Source organism: Podarcis pityusensis (genome assembly GCF_964106645.2).
Source record: "Podarcis pityusensis genome assembly, chromosome: 2".
In the NCBI taxonomy this organism is placed as follows: Eukaryota; Metazoa; Chordata; class Lepidosauria; order Squamata; family Lacertidae; genus Podarcis; species Podarcis pityusensis.
The window spans coordinates 114,785,145-114,801,347 of NC_138029.1; the positions used below are offsets into that span (position 1 = coordinate 114,785,145).

Below are 16,203 nucleotides of genomic sequence, written 5' to 3' on the forward strand. Positions count from 1 at the left end.
CCCTGCATGCCCCACAACCAGCATTCAGTGATTTAGGGGAATGTATTTCCAGGTGTTGCCAGCACCTTGTTTTCCGCAATAGCTTGTAATGGGAAACCTCATAGGTTTAGTGGAATACGATGTAACTGAGACTGTGCCGCTGCTCGCATTGCTCACCATCCCCACCCATCCACTACCCCCTGCCAAACCTGTTGGCATCCAGAGGGCAAGGAGGCCAGCTGGCTAGCCCTGGGTGGACCGTCTCCTTCCAGTCTTCCCGGTGCGAAGACCATCGCCTCTGCTCCGATATAAATCAGCGACCCGGGCTTCAGAGCCAGGGCACACTATCAGCAGATAGAACTGCGCACACAGTGTAGGCGTGAGGCTTGTGGAAGCATACTACAACTACAGATTTATTAATCATAAATCAGGACAAAGAAACATGTTGTCTCTCTCTCTCTCTCTCTCTCTCTCTCTCTCTCTCTCTCTCTCTCATGTCGTCTCAGAGAGAAACAAAAGCAAAAGCTATACACACAACGGAAGTTCCCGGCATAATGTGCTGGAATGTAAACAGACATGTGACACGTAACAATCCCATGTCTGTTCCTTAAGGTGGAATGGAAATGCCAACAAAACCCACCACCCCTTGCAAATTCCCCTCCTTTTACACCTCACCAACATTCCAGATCCGTAGTTCACCCAATCTACCAGCCATCTTCTGACATGCCATAGTAGCTGCTGAGGCAGTTCAGGGCAAGCTCCATAACTCTGTCTACATTCCAACACCACAGATTGCTGCTGTTGACCAAAAGTGGGCATGTGGCATAGACCAATCCGATGGTCTTGCCACCGCACAGATATTTCAAGCTCCCTGCATGCCTCACAACCAGCATTTAGTGACATCTCACCTTCATTGCCCTGACTACTGAGAGAAGGAAGCCTGCAATTCACGCTCCAGAGGTTTTCCCCTATCAATTTCTGTGGCAGTGGGGGGTCCTCTCCCCACCCACCAGTTGTGGTTGCAGGGGGAGCATGGAGCAGCTTAGACCTTCCTCTTTTCACTACATGCCACTGCTGGTGGCAGAGGAAGAGGGGAATGGAGAAAGCTGTGAGGCAGGCGGCAGCAGCCTGTCCTGCCTATTCCTCTGTGTCTTGCTTGGGTTACACCCCGACAGCCTGCCTGAGCTGCCCACGTGCTCTTGTTTTCGCACTACAGTTTGTGTGGCCCTCTGCTGGTTGGCCATACAAACTGCAGCCTGATGACATCCTTACAATTTTGATATATACTAAGACAGAAGAGTGAAGCTGCGGCTCCAATACTTTGGCCACCTCATGAGAAGAGAAGACTCCCTGGAAAAGACCTTGATGTTACTATCTCCCCTTCGTTCCTCTCCACTCCATCAGTGACAGGAGGAATTTGAGACACTGCTTACTATTGCCTGCCTCCCTCAGCTGCCAGCTTCCTGTCCTCTTCTCACACTGCAGTTCATGGGGCCACCTGTTGGTGACCATTCAAACTGCAGCGTAGTGACATCCTTACAATTTTATTATATACTACGAAATAAGAAGATCAGTGGTGTTTAAAAAAAATAAAATCACCTGCCTTTACTGATCTTCTCCAGCCATGTGCCACTAGAAGAAGTGCAGGTAGTGTTCTCATATGTAATAATCATTTTGCAGGGGATTGTTTTTGGGCCTAAAGCTGCGGCCTCCGTGTGAGCTGACTCTGCTCTAGAACACTTTGCAAGACAGAGATTTGCGGGAGGTTATTCCTCAGTAGAAAGCTTGATGTGGAATGAGTTGCCTGTAGGTAGGGCGTTTAAAACCATTAGTCGAAAGTACATGGTAGAGAACTATGTGGCAAAACTGGTATCCATAAGAAGGCTTGCTGGGCAGACATGCCTATGTGCCGGGGGTATAGCTCAGCGGTAGAGCATTTGACTGCAGATCAAGAGGTCCCTGGTTCAAGTCCGGGTGCCCCCTCTTTTTTTTAGAGGAATGTATTTCCAGGTATTGCTAGCGCCTTTCCCCCCGCAATAGCTTGTAATGGGAAACGTCAAAAATGGGTTTAGTGGAATACGATGTAACTGAGACTGTGCACCTGCTCGTATTGCTCACCAACCCCACCCATCCACTACCCCCTGCCAAACCTGTCGGTGTGCAGAGGGCCGGGAGGTCAGCTGGCTAGCCCTGGCTGGACCGTCTCCTTCTGGTCTTCCTGGTTCGAAGACCATCGCCTCTGCTCCGACATAAATCAGAGACCCGGGCTTCAAAGCCAGGGCACACTATCAGCTGATAGAACTGCGCACACAGTGTAGGCGTGAGGCTTGTGGAAGCATACTACAACTACAGATTTATTAATCATAAATCAGGACAAAGAAACATGTCATCTCTCTCTCTCTCATGTTGTCTCAGAGAGAAACAAAAGCAAAAACTATACACACAACAGAAGTTCCCGGCATAATGTGCTGGAATGTAAACAGACATGTGACACGTAACAATCCCATGTCTGTTCCTTAAGGTGGAATGGAATTGTCAACAAAACCTGCCACCCCTTGCAAATTCCCCTCCTTTTACACTTCACCAACATTCCAGATCCATTTGTTTTGTTTAGTCGTTTAGTCGTGTCCGACTCTTTGTGACCCCCTGGACCAGAGCACGCCAGGCACTCCTGTCTTTCACTGCCTCCCACAGTTTGGTCAAACTCATGCTGGTAGCTTCAAGAACACTATCCAACCATCTTGTCCTCTGTCGTCCCCTTCTCCTTGTGCCCTCCATCTTTCCCAACATCAGGGTCTTTTCCAGGGAGTCTTCCCTTCTCATGAGGTGGCCAAAGTATTGGAGCCTCAGCTTCACGATCTGTCCTTCCAGTGAGCACTCAGGGCTGATTTCCTTCAGAACGGATAGGTTTGATCTTCTTGCAGTCCATGGGACTCTCAAGAGTCTTCTCCAGCACCATAATTCAAAAGCATCAATTCTTTGGCGATCAACCTTCTTTATGGTCCAGCTCTCACTTCCATACATCACTACTGGGAAAACCATGGCTTTAACTATATGGAGCTTTGTTGGCAAGGTTATGTCTCTGCTTTATAAGATGCTGTCTAGGTTTGTCATCACCTTTCTCCCAAGAAGCAGGCGTCTTTTAATTTCGTGACTGCTGTCACCATCTGCAGTGATCATAGTTCACCCAATCTACCAGCCATCTTCTGACATGCAGTAGTAGCTGCTGAGGCAGTTCAGGGCAAGTTCCATTACTCTGTCTACATTCCAACACCGCAGATTGCTGCTGTTTACCAAAAGCGAGCATGTGGCGTAGACCAATCCGACAGTCTTGCCACCACACAGATATGTCAGGTTCCCTGCATGCCCCACAACCAGCATTCAGTGACTTCTCACCTTCATTGCCCCTACTACCGAGAGAAGGAAGCCTGCAATTCACAATACAGAGGTTTTCCCCTATCAATTTATGTGGCAGTGGGGGGTCTTCTTTCCACCCCACCAGCTGTGGTAGCAGGGGGAGCATGGCGCAGCTTAGACCTTCCTCTTTTCACTACATGCCACTGCTGCTGGAGGAAGAAGAGGGGAATGAGAAAGCTGTGAGGCAGGCGGCAGCAGCCGCCTCAGTCTGTCCTGCCTATTCCTCTGTGTCTTGCCTGGGCTACACCCCGACAGCCTGCCTAAGCTGCCAACCTGCTCTTGTTTTCACACTGCAGTTTGTGTGGCCCTCTGCTGGTGGCCATACGCACTGCAGCCTGATGACATCCTTACAATTTTGGTATATACTAAGATCAGAGTTTCCTATAGGTAGAGCATTTAAAGCCATTAGTCATAAGTACACAGTAGGAGAACTATGCGGCAAAACCAGTATCCATAAGAAGGCTTGCTGGGCAGACATGCCTATGTGCCGGGGGTATAGCTCAGCGGTAGAGCATTTGACTGCAGATCAAGAGGTCCCTGGTTCAAGTCCGGGTGCCCCCTCTTTTTAGAGGAATTTGTTTCTGGTTTGCCACCATCCTGCTTTCTCCAATAACTTGTGGTGGGTAACATGGATTTCATGAAAAGTGGTGTAAAATAAGATCAGTGGTGGCACAGAGATGGCTTCTCCACATTTAGCTCAGTGGTAGAAAATTTGACTGCAGATCAAGTCCCTGATGTGTGCAAAATGGTAGTAGGACTTAATTTATGATGTAAATAAACCTGTTTATAGAAAGATACGGGGCATATCTGGTGCCCTTACATAGATTTCTTAGTGATTAAAAACCTGTGTTCTGGTATTTGACTTCTGATCAAGGAGTCTTGGTTCTAATCTGGTGCTACCAGCTCTCTCTTTTGTATTTAGCATAATTATAGTTTTGTGAATTTTACAACACCACCATTAAACATTACCTGGGCAATGTAATAATTATTCCTAATTGAATAGTTAAATTCAAAATTCTAAAGAGAGGCTGAGAAGGTACATGGGTTTAAAATTGTATTTATACTAGCTCAGCTATCTTGTGAGCTGATCAGTAAAGGCTTTACCCCCTTGAAAAGTAAGGTATAAATACAGTCCTTAAAAACATGTCTCTTTGTTCAAAAAATCTCTCTGTGTGGAAATAAAAACAACCGTTTTCCTCACTCTTCTGGTGAGTTTTGAAGGAAAGTGTGATTCTGCTCTCTGAAGCTCTGAAACACATAGTTGCACATAAAGCACAGATAAGCTTTGTTTCCCAAACTTTCTAGATCTGAATCACACTTCCCTGCTCCTGAAGGCAGGCTTCACTCCATGGTACAAACTAAGACCTGGGGGCCAGATCCAGCCCAATCGCCTTCTAAATCCGGCCCGCGGACAGTCCGGGAATCAGAGTGTTTTTACATGAGTAGAATGTGTCCTTTTATTTAAAATGCATCTCTGGGTTATTTGTGGGGCCTGCCTGATGTTTTTACCTAAGTAGAATGTGTGCTTTTATTTAAAATGCATCTCTGGGTTATTTGTGGGGCATAGGAATTCATTCATCCCCCCAAAAAAAATATAGTCTGGCCCCCACAAGGTCTGAGGGACAGTGGCTGAAAAAGGCCCATGGCTGAAAAAGGTTGCTGACCACTGCTTCACTCTCACACTGAAAAATAATTACTTTTTCTAAAAAGTATAAAAATAATGAGGATCACCCAGCTTAGCTTGATGGAGAGCTCCTGAGAAATTGGAAGCTTTCTTCCTCAATCTTTTCCCCCTTTTGGTTGGTCAGTCATAATAACAAAGGCAATGATTTTATTAAGTAGGGAATCTATTTTAGCGTGTTTAAGGGGTATTGTGTAGCCCAGGACCCGTGGTGCATGAATACTGGAGCTTGAGGTTTCTCTATGAAGCGTTTAACCTAAAATTTTATTTTTATCTCTCTTTCATGTAGGTTTGCTGCAAAGCTCATTGCTGGTGTGTTGGATTTCAAGGCAAAGATTGACCAGTGAGTATTCTGGACTGGCAAAATCGGGAAATGCAGAGAGAGTGTCACATGCAGGACACAACCTGCTGGTGTGAGATGTAAACATAGGGTATCTTCTGGTGTGTGTGTGAGAGGAGAGTCTACTGTTTCAGGGCGCTATTGGGTGTGCATTAGACAGCTATGGCTGTTGCCACTGTGGTCTTGACACTGGCAACCTCAGGACTGGATTACTGCAACATACTCAATGTGGGGCTTCCCTTGGGCTTAACCCAGGAGAATTTAGTACCTCGGCTGTACAACCAGGCAAACAAACCAAAAAACCAACAAACCAAAACCTCACTTAGAGAAATTAAAATCAAGGGGAGGAGAAATACATTAAAAGCATCTTGCCCGCTTCTAAAAGGCCACAGATTAAATTTTAAACTAAGTCCAAAGGCCTGGTTCTAGAGGGAAGTTTTTGCCTGGCACCTAAAGATATATATTGATGGCACCACCGAGCCTCCCTAGGGAGAGGATTCCTCAAACGGGGAGCCACTGCAGAAAAGGCCCTGTTCTCGTGTTGCCACCCTCCGGACCTCTCATGGAGGAGGCGCACAAAAAAGGTCCTCAGAGGATGATTGCAGGGCTGGGTCAGTTCCTTAAGGCCCTTTTAACATTTAAAGCCCAAACAACTTGAGACCTGGGTATCTCAGGGATTGCCTTGCCCCGTACATCCCTGCCTGGAAACTGCTCCTAATAAAGTGGCACTGCTGAGAGTACTCCATGTCTCAGAGGTGAGCTTCATATGCAGCAAAAGAGGGGGGCTTTTAGTGTTGCAGCTCCAGCCCTCTGGAATGGGTTACCAGCTGAAATTAGGCATTTCGATATTTAGGTGACTACTGAAGACATTTTTGTTTAAAGAAGCATTTCCCCGAGGGGTGACCCGGTCATTTATGGAGCAACTGTGTAGCTGAAAGAAAAATGTCCTGTTGTTCTTAGAACTTGTAAAGATGGCTGTATCGTTTTTAGAGTTTTCCAAAATGGCTTTTTGGAACTTGGTGTTTCATTCTGCTTCTCTCCTGCAGATTTCTGCTGTGAAATGCTCTATAAATTTGTTAAATAAAATAATAAGTGGTCCTCAAGAGCATATGTGACGATAAAGGCTAACGTGTATATTGTGGCATAAGCTTTTGTGAACTGCCTTGCCTAAAACACACCCCATATCAACTCTACTGCCCAGAGCAGCAGCAGTGACCTTACAGATTGAGATTTGAAGGGCATTGACTTGTTTATCTCCTTTCCCCCCCTTCATGCCAGCCAGACCCTGCTAGTCGAATATTCCCGAGGCTACCCGCTCTGTATGGAGCAATATTCCCGCATCTTTGCCTCGTGCAGACTCCCAGGGCCTAAGCACGATTCCGTCTTGCTGCCTCCACCCGGCCGAAGACCGCCCACCTACATCACGGTAGTCCGCAACTTCCAGGTAACTACCACTGTACCACTATACAGTGGTACCTTGGGTTACAGACGCTTCAGGTTATAGGCGCTTCAGGTTACAGACTCCGCTAACCCAGAAATAGTACCTCAGGTTAAGAACTTTGCTTCAGGATGAGAACAGAAATCACGTGGCTGCAGCGGGAGGCTGTTCTTAACCTGAAACTGTTTTTAACCTGAAGCACCACTTTAACTAATGGGGCCTCCCGCTGCCGCCGCGCGATTTCTGTTCTCATCGTGAAATAAAGTTCTTAACCCGAGATACTACTTCCGGGTTAGCGGAGTCTGTAGCCTGAAGCGTCTGTAACCCGAGGTACCACTGTTTATATTGTTTCCCAGTAAGCTTAAACCTTACTACAAGAGGCTGCTTTTTATGCCTCCTGCAGTTCTTCCAACTTGAAGTGTACAACAGCGACGGGACGCCTCTCACCGTCGACCAGCTGCACTGGCAGCTCCAGCGAATCCGTGCGCAGTCTTGGAAGACCGATAAGGAGCCCCTGGGAGTGCTGACTAGTGACCACCGACACACGTGGGGACAGGCCTACACCACTCTCATGAGAGGTATCTTTGTGTGTGCATGCTGTAGGGAGACTGGGTCAGCTATAGAATTATTATTATTATTATTATTATTATTATTATTATTATTACTTTATTATTCTTAACACCCTGCCCATCTGGCTGGTTTCCTCAGCCACTCTGGGCGGCTCCCAACAGAATATTAAAAACACAATAAAACATCAAACATTAAAAACTTTCCTAAACAGGACTGCTTTCAGGTGTCTTCTAAAATTCAGATAGCTGTTTATTTCCTTGACATCTGATGGGAGGGCGTTCCACAGGGCAGGCGCCACTACCGAGAAGGCCCTCTGCCTGGTTCCCTGTAAACTCACTTCTTGCAGTGAGGGAACTGCCAGAAGGCCCTCGGAGCTGGACCGCAGTGTCTGGGCTGAACAATGGGGGTGGAGACGCTCCTTCAGGTATACTGGGCCGAGGCCGTTTAGGGCTTTAAAGGTCAGCACCAACACTTTGAATTGTGCTCGGAAACGTACTGGGAGCCAATGTAGGTCTTTCAGGACCAGTGTTGTATGGTCTTGGCGGCTACTGCCCGTCACCAGTCCAGTTGCCGCATTCTGTATTAGTTGTAGTTTCTGGGTCACCTTCAAAGGTAGCCCCACGTAGAGCGCATTGCAGTAGTCCAAGCGGGAAATAACCAGAGCATGCACCACTCTGGGAAGACAGTTTGCGGGCAGATAGGGTCTCAGCCTGCGTACCAGATGAAGAAGAGGAGTTTGGATTTGATATCCCACTTTATCACTACCCGAAGGAGTCTCAAAGTGGCTAAGATTCTCTTTTCCCTTCCTCCCCCACAACAAACACTCTGTGAGGTGAGTGGGGCTGAGAAACTTCAAAGAAGTGTGACTAGCCCAAGGCAGCTGCATGTGGAGGAGCGGAGACGTGAACCCGGTTCACCAGATTACGAGTCTACCGCTCTTAACCTCTACACCACACTGGCTCCAGATGGAGCTGGTAGACAGCTGCCCTGGACACAGAATTGACCTGCGCCTCCATGGACAGCTGTGAGTCCAAAATGACTCCCAGGCTGCGCACCTGGTCCTTCAGGGACACAGTTGCCCCATTCAGGACCAGGGAGTCACTCACAGCGTGCTCTTAATCCAGTTTCCCAACACCTCCCCAGTGTTAACGCTTAACTATGGAGGCTAAGAAAGTTAGCCCGGGGTCAAGCATTAATGTCTACACCAGGCCAGCATAGAGAGCGCTCTCTGGTGGGCAGCTTCTTCAAAACAACGCATTTTTCAGCTTGCGAGCGCAACGCTCCTTCTCTGCTGCACCGCAGCACTGGCATAACCTTCGTGTTTCGCTTTCCTCTCCTTCCTTGCCACCAGACAAGCTGAACCGGGAATCGGCCCGTGCCATTCAGCGCAGCCTCTTCACCGTCTGCTTGGACGCTCCCGTCCTGAAAGTCTCGGATGCGCTAGCGAGCAGCCGCCTGGCAGCACAGATGCTACATGGCGGAGGCAGCTACTCAAATAGCGGCAATCGCTGGTTCGACAAGACTCTGCAGGTGAGGACGACTTCAGGGTAAAGGGGGGGGCTACTCCTTTTTGAAAGCCTGGAGGAGGCACCGCCGCTGAGGTCAGACTAGAGGTGTTTGGAAACTGGGGCTCTCTCCCCCCCCCCCCGTCACCCCCATGTCTTGGTTCAGGTAGGGAAGGGCTCACAAGGCAGAGCATCTATAGGGCGCCACATAAAAGGGTAGCATTATTTTTGTCGTGCTTTTTTTGGAGAGGGAGGGAAGCAACAAAGGCTCCTTCTGCACTGTACATTAAAAGCAGTATCATCCCAGTCGTGGATTCCTCCAAAGAATCTTGGAAATGGCACACACAATATTTCTCCAATGAAAATAAAGGTAAAGGGACCCCTGACCATTAGGTCCAGTCGTGGCCGACTCTGGGGTTGCGGTGTTCATCTCGCTTTATTGGCCGAGGGAGCCGGCGTACAGCTTCCGAGTCATGTGGCCAGCATGACTAAGCCGCTTCTGGCGAACCAGAGCAGCGCACGGAAACGCCGTTTACCTTCCCGCCGGAGTGGTACCTATTTATCTACTTGCACTTTGATGTGCTTTCGAACTGCTAGGTGGGCAGGAGCAGGGACCAAGCAACGGGAGCTCACCCCATCGCAGGGACTCGAACCGCCAACCTTCTGATCGGCAACCCACAGCGCCACCCGCGTCCCACTCCAATGAAAATAGGGACGTCCTATTCCATTATTATTATTATTACCCTGCCCATCTGACTGGGTTGCCCTCCTGTATGCGCTTGGCTCTCTCCTGCAAAATACTCGACAGTTTGGAGACACCCTAAGCAAAGGCTGTACTTAAATAAATGCAGAAGCAAGCAGGAAAGAATTGGATCATTGCTTTTGTGGTTCTTATGGGGAAACGTAGCCAGTCAGATGCATGGCCAGAGCGGTTTGGTATGAGGAAACCCAAACCTTTTTAAAGGTGTACTACACTGTTTCCGCTTGGTGTCACCACACTTATTTATTTAATGCTTTTCTATCCTTCCATTAGGGACGCGGGTGGCGCTGTGGGTTAAACCACAGAGCCTAGGACTTGCCGATCAGAAGGTCGGTGGTTCAAATCCCTGCGACGGGGTGAGCTCCCATTGCTCGGTCCCTGCTCCTGCCCACCTAGCAGTTCGAAAGCACATCAAAGTGCAAGTAGATCAATAGGTACCGCTCCGGCGAGAACGTAAACAGCGTTTCCGTGCACTGCTCTGGTTTCGCCAGAAGCGGCTTAGTCATGCTGGCCACATGACCCGGAAAAACTGTCTGCGGACGAACGTCAGCTCCCTCGGCCAGTAAAGCGAGATGAGCGCTGCAACCCCAGAGTCGTTCGCGACTGCACTGAACTGTCAGGGGTCCTTTACCTTTGCCTATTCTTTATCCCAGGGGTGGGGAAACTTTTTCAGCCGTTGTAGGAAACCTTATCTGGACTGTGTACCAGGGGTGGGCAAGGCCAGGGTCCAAAATAGGTGTTGACAATGTAGATAATAAAAATTGCCTGTTGTGACTGATTGAGCAAAGGAGAAGAAACCTGGCCTTGCAGTTGTTGTTGGACCCTGACTTTCATCAACCCCAAGCAGCAAGGCCAGTGATCAGGGATGATGGGAATTGTAGTCCGGAAACATCCCAAGAGGGAAGAGGTTCCTTTCCTCTGTTTCAAGATGGAAGCTCTCGTAAGTCCTTTCTGTCTATCACACCCTCTCTCTCTTTGTCTTTTCTTTCCACATGTTTGCCTTCTCTTGCTCCCCACCCCATTCTCCCAGTTTATTGTGGGAGAAGATGGCTCCTGTGGGGTGCTTTATGAACAAGCCGTTGCTGAAGGACCACCAATCGCCACCATCATAGACCACGTCCTTGACTACTGGTAATGCCCTCACCAGGAGCGTGGAAGGGATGTGGGGCTTGTCAGATTCAGGTCCAGGAGAAGGCTTTGTGCAATGGCGATGCTGAGGAAGAGACAAGCATATTTCTGTTTAAAAAATTGTTCTAAGGATGTTAGGTGCTCAAGCTCTCTTAAAAATTACTGTGAGGAAGTTTAGGAGCCTTAATATATAGCAGTCTTTGTCCATGGAGTTTTCTTGGCAGGGATACTGGAGTGGCTTGCCGGTTCCTGCTCCAGGTGGATCACGTTTGGTCAAAACTCTCCACTATGACCTGTCCATCTTGGGTGCCCTGCTTGGCATAGTTCATAGCTTCTCTGAGTTTTTCAAGCCCCTTCGCCACGGCAAGGCAGTGATCCATGAAGGGGGATCACTGCCTATATAGCAGGAAGACAGGAGTGCCTGGCGTGCTCTGGTCCATGGGATCACGAAGAGTCGGACACAACTAAACAACAACAAAACAATATATAGCAGGAGTAGGGAGGTGCACTGCTGGAGATGTAAAGGTCTGGAAGTAAAAACAGAAAAACTGGGGGAGATTGTTTAAGGGTCCTCAGAGGGCAGCTCTTGAGTTTCATATGAAAATGAATAAATATTGCATGCCCAGCACTGGTTCCTCTTTTGTCGAAAGCTGCCCTGTGCAAGGGGAGGACTTCCTGTGTTCTTCAACACTGGGAGGCAGACGAAAGATGGGAGTTGGAACTTCCTGTTTTGAGAAAACATTTTTTAATCTATTTTTTTTGTCCATTATGCAATGATCTGAGGAACTCACAGTCCTGGCTACATTTGAACATATTTCATATAGACATCAGTTTTGTGTGGATACCAGTCTGGATATTTGGAAGGTTTATAGTACCTTATATGCTGAATTTACGATGTTATTGACGGTGGTTGTATTCATAATGTGAACTGAACTTCACATTATGAATATCCGGAGTGTGTCTCCCTTGCCATAGGGAGACAAACAATTGTGGGTCTTTAACCCATCACTTTCTTTTTAATGCATTTTTCCTCTCTCTCTCTCTCTCTCTCTCTCTCTCTCTCTCTCTCTCCTCCCCAATTGCCAGCAAAGATCCTGTCCCAGTCCGCGCCCCACTGATACCTCTGCAGTTACCCAAAAAACTCTACTTCTGTTTCACTCCAGAAATCAAACGCGACATCGAACATGCCAAACAGAACCTGGACATGTGAGTGTGTGAGTGTGAGAGTGGTGTCACAATCAGAGTGGGATTTGGGCAGGAGGAGGAGAACCACAGCCAAATGGGAGACAATGGTGTGGTCTCGTTCTTGAGCGTTTCCCAGTGTGAAAACCCGGTCCATCTTGCTCCTTGCGCTGGGTTTTCATTCAGAACTCCCTGCCACAGCTCAGGGAAGAAGATCACAGTGATTCTTGTTTCTCCCCATTAAGCCTTGTCGCTCAGCTTCCGAGTCGCAGAGACCTGGCTGTCGCAAGGGGAGCAGAGGGTTCTTTTGTACCAAACAGATGTTTTTTAGGGACAGTTGAGATGAGGTTAAGCCGGAGCGAGGGAGGCTGGCGCTGTACAATGTGTCCCTCTGTTTCCTGTCCGCCACCTCCATTTGCATATGAAAGGCAGCACATGGGAAGCTGCAACTTACCAGAGATGAGCAACAGAGGCCTCTTGGGAACACAGGAAGCAGCCCTCTTCCACGAGAACAGAAGAATCCACGGCTGGATTAGGCCAAAAGCCTATCTAGTCTGCCATCCTGTTTTGAAAGGCACCAAACAAATGCCCATGGGAAGCTCACAGGCAGGAGCTGAGCGCAACAGTGCTCTCCCCAGTATTCAGAAGGTGGTTTATCATAGCCTATATAAATTAAATAAATAAAATAAAAAAACAAAATCATGGCTATAATAATAATTTACTATTTAACATCTGGCTGAGTTTCCCCAGCTGCTCTGGGTGGCTTCCAATCGAGTGTTAAAAACAATACAGCATTAAATATTAAATACTTCCCTAAACAGGGCTGCCTTCAGATGTCTTTTAAAGATAAGCTAGCTGCTTATTTCCTTGACATCTGAAGGGAGGGTGTTCCACAGGGCGGGCGCCACTACCGAGAAGGCCCTCTGTCTGGTTCCCTGTAACCTCACTTCTCGCAATGAGGGAGATAGCCTTACCCTCCATGAATTTGTCTGATCCTCTTTCCAAGCCGTCCAACTTGGCCATCGCTGCCTTTTGTGGGAGCGACTACCATTGTTGAACCATGTGTGCTGTGTGAAAAAAGTATTTCCTTCCCCACCCCCTGTCCTGAATCGTCCCACATTCAGCTCCCTCGGATGTCTCTGAATTCTAATGTTATGAGAAAGGGGCAAAAAACATCTTCCTATTGACATCTCCCTTCCCTCCCCACCGCGCTTACTTGCCTCCCCCCCCCCCGAAAAATTTCACACATACCCTTTGATCATTTTGGGTCATTCCCATGTCCGATTGTTGTCCATCTAGTCTCCCAGCATTGTGTTGTCTGGATAGCAGTGGCTCTCAGGGTCTTGGGCTGCTATAGGCAAAACCTGGTCCCAAAGGGTTCAGAGCTTTGAAGTTTAGTACCAGAAACCCTAGGGACACGGGTGGCGCTGTGGGTTAAACCACAGAGCCTAGGACTTGCTGATCAGAAGGTCAGCGGTTCGAATCCCCGCGACGGGGTGAGCTCCCATTGCTCGGTCCCTGCTCCTGCCCACCTAGCAGTTCGAAAGCACATCAAAGTGCAAGTAGATAAATAGGTACCACTCCAGCGGGAAGGTAAATGGTGTTTCCGTGTGCTGCTCTGGTTTGCCAGAAGCGGCTTAGTCATGCTGGCCACATGACCTGGAAGCTGTACGCCGGCTCCCTCGGCCAATAAAGCGAGATGAGTGCCGCAACTCCAGAGTCGGCCACGACTGGACCTAATGGTCAGGGGTCCCTTTACCTTTACCTTTACCAGAAACCCTGTCAGTTCTGGGCACAGAAACAGCACAACTGACGCAGAATTCTAGCGGCGGAGGAACCATGCTTCACTGTGGCATTTAAGCTGGCCTTGGAAGATGGTAGGATAAGGTACATAGTTTCTGGCATAGCAAGGGGGTGTGTGGTCAGGCAGGCAGGCAGGCTGTAAGCTGCAGCTGAGGGTTGTTGTCTAATCAGTCTGCCTCCCTTTTCTCTTTTATCACAGTCTCATCACCGACCTCGACATCAGCTGTTTCACTTACTGCGGGTTTGGCAAGGAGCTTCTCAAACGCCTTAGGCTGAGCCCAGACTCTGTCCTGCAGGTGGCACTGCAGCTAGCCTATTACAGGTGAGGTGACTGCCTTGACAGGTAAAGGTAAAGGTAAAGGGACCCCTGACCATTAGGTCCAGTCGTGGCCGACTCTAGGGTTGCGGCGCTCATCTCGCTTTATTGGCCGAGGGAGCCGGCGTACAGCTTCCGGGTCATGTGGCCGGCATGACTAAGCCACTTCTGGCGAACCAGAGCAGTGCACCTTCCTGCCGGAGCAGTACCTATTGATCTACTTGCACTTTGAGGTGCTTTAGAACTGCTAGGTTGGCAGGAGCAGGGCAGGAGCAACAGGAGCTCACCTGTCACGGGGATTCGAACCGCCGACCTTCTGATCGGCAAGTCCTAGGCTCTGTGGTTTAAGCCACAGCGCCACCCATGTCCCTTGACAGGTAGAATTATAGAATTGTAGAGCTGGAAAGGGACCCTTGAGGTTCATCTAGTCCCTACTAGCTGTCTCAAACAGGGATCGATCCTGCAATCTTGGCATGATCAGCACCATGCTCAGACCGACTTGAGCTATCCAGGAGTGAAGCCGGCTTTAGGGAATGTTAAATGGAAGGTGCTGTCCTGTTTTTTTCCAGGAATAGGTGCAAGTTGGCATCAGACCAGTTAAGGCTAAACGGAAGAATGTGCTTTTGTGTACCGTATTTTTCGCTCCATAAGGCACACCTAGTTTTTAGAGGGGGAAATCAAGAAAAAAATATGAAGCCTGTCCGCTTCTCCCAGAGCTTCTCCAGGCGGCCAGGGAAACCCAGGAAGCCCGGGTCCCCCCTGCCCCCAGCCCCAAAGAGCAAAGAAGCCAAGACAGCGAGCGGGATCCATCCCGCTCGCTCTCTTGGCCTCTGCCATAGCCACGCGCAGCCTCTCCGGCCGGGAAAGGCTGTGCGCAGCTAAGGAAGCCGAGACCCCGCTCGCTTCCTTAGCCGCCAGAGAGGTTGCGCGCGGCTATGGCAGAGGCCAAGAGAGCGAGCGGGATGGATCCTGCTCACTGTCTCGGCTTCCTTAGCCGCGCACAGCCTCTCCCTGCAGAAGCCCCACCTCCCACAGAATCCCCACCTCCTGCAAAAGCCCACAGGAGCCACGCACCCTTTAAGGAGCGTGTGGCTCCTGCGGGCTTTTCTACGAGGAGGAAAAAGGGACTGACTGGCTTCATCAGTCCCTTCTCCCTCCTGGGGAAAAGTCTGCAAGAGCTTGTGTGTGGCTCTTGGGGGCTTTTCCTGCCTACCTCCCCCCTGCATTCGCTCCATAAGATGCACACACATTTCCCCTTAATTTTCAGGAGGGAAAACGTGTGTCTTATGGAGCGAAAAATACGGTATGTGGAATTGCTCATCTGAGGAAGGGCAGGCTGTGTGCATTGCGCAGAAGGGCTGTGTGTTTGTGTCTTTGTGCCTGACTGCTGTGCCTTCCTTAGGGCACATGGGGAGCTGTGCGCAACCGCCGAGTCGGCCTCTCTCCGTCGCTTCCACCGCGGCCGGACGGAGACCATTCGCTCCACTACCTCTGCCGCGCTGGCCTTTGTCCGAGCTATGGCTGACGACGACTGTCAGGTATCCAGCCCCTGCTTCCTAAGGAGGCTTGAAAGGAGAAGAGTGGACCGCACTAACTTTGGATATGATGAACTGTGGCTAGAGTGTTGAACCAGGACCTGGGCATAGCTGTCAACTTTTCCCATTTCTTTTGAGGAATCCAATTTGAATAAGGGAATTTCCCTTAAAAAAAGGGAAACGTTGACAGCTATGGACCTGGGAGACTAGGCCACACTATCACTGTGCATTTCAAGCCCTATTATATAACACATCATCAATGGTCATGGCTTCCGGTCCTCTCAGAGAGAGAACCAATGGGAAGTGTAGTTTTCTAAGGGTGTGAGAGTTGTTAGGAGACCCCTCTTCCCCTCACAGAGCTATAATTCCCAGAGTTCCCTGCAAAGAGGGATGGGTTATCAGGTGATCCCACTGCCTTGAATTTGGGGAGTTGGCTTGGAAAGAGAGCATTCTCTGCGGCAGACCCTAAGTTGTGGAATCCCCACCCCCAGAGGTGCATCTGACACCTTCATTATGTAGTAGTAATAATAATAAAAATAAAAATAATAT

General features: G+C 49.1%; 1 protein-coding gene across 1 annotated transcript in view; it reads left to right on the plus strand.

The window, feature by feature from the left end:
- The window catches only part of LOC308469563 (carnitine O-acetyltransferase-like), a 40,565-nt gene that overhangs the window by 19,952 nt on the left and 4,410 nt on the right, over positions 1-16,203 (plus strand). Inside the window, exons 4-11 of the mRNA XM_080992198.1 lie at positions 5,367-5,420; positions 6,696-6,861; positions 7,259-7,433; positions 8,777-8,955; positions 10,721-10,821; positions 11,905-12,024; positions 14,003-14,125; positions 15,522-15,657. Of these exons, the coding sequence (XP_080848324.1) occupies positions 5,367-5,420; positions 6,696-6,861; positions 7,259-7,433; positions 8,777-8,955; positions 10,721-10,821; positions 11,905-12,024; positions 14,003-14,125; positions 15,522-15,657 (1,054 nt within the window). The remainder of the gene's footprint in view (positions 1-5,366; positions 5,421-6,695; positions 6,862-7,258; positions 7,434-8,776; positions 8,956-10,720; positions 10,822-11,904; positions 12,025-14,002; positions 14,126-15,521; positions 15,658-16,203) is intronic.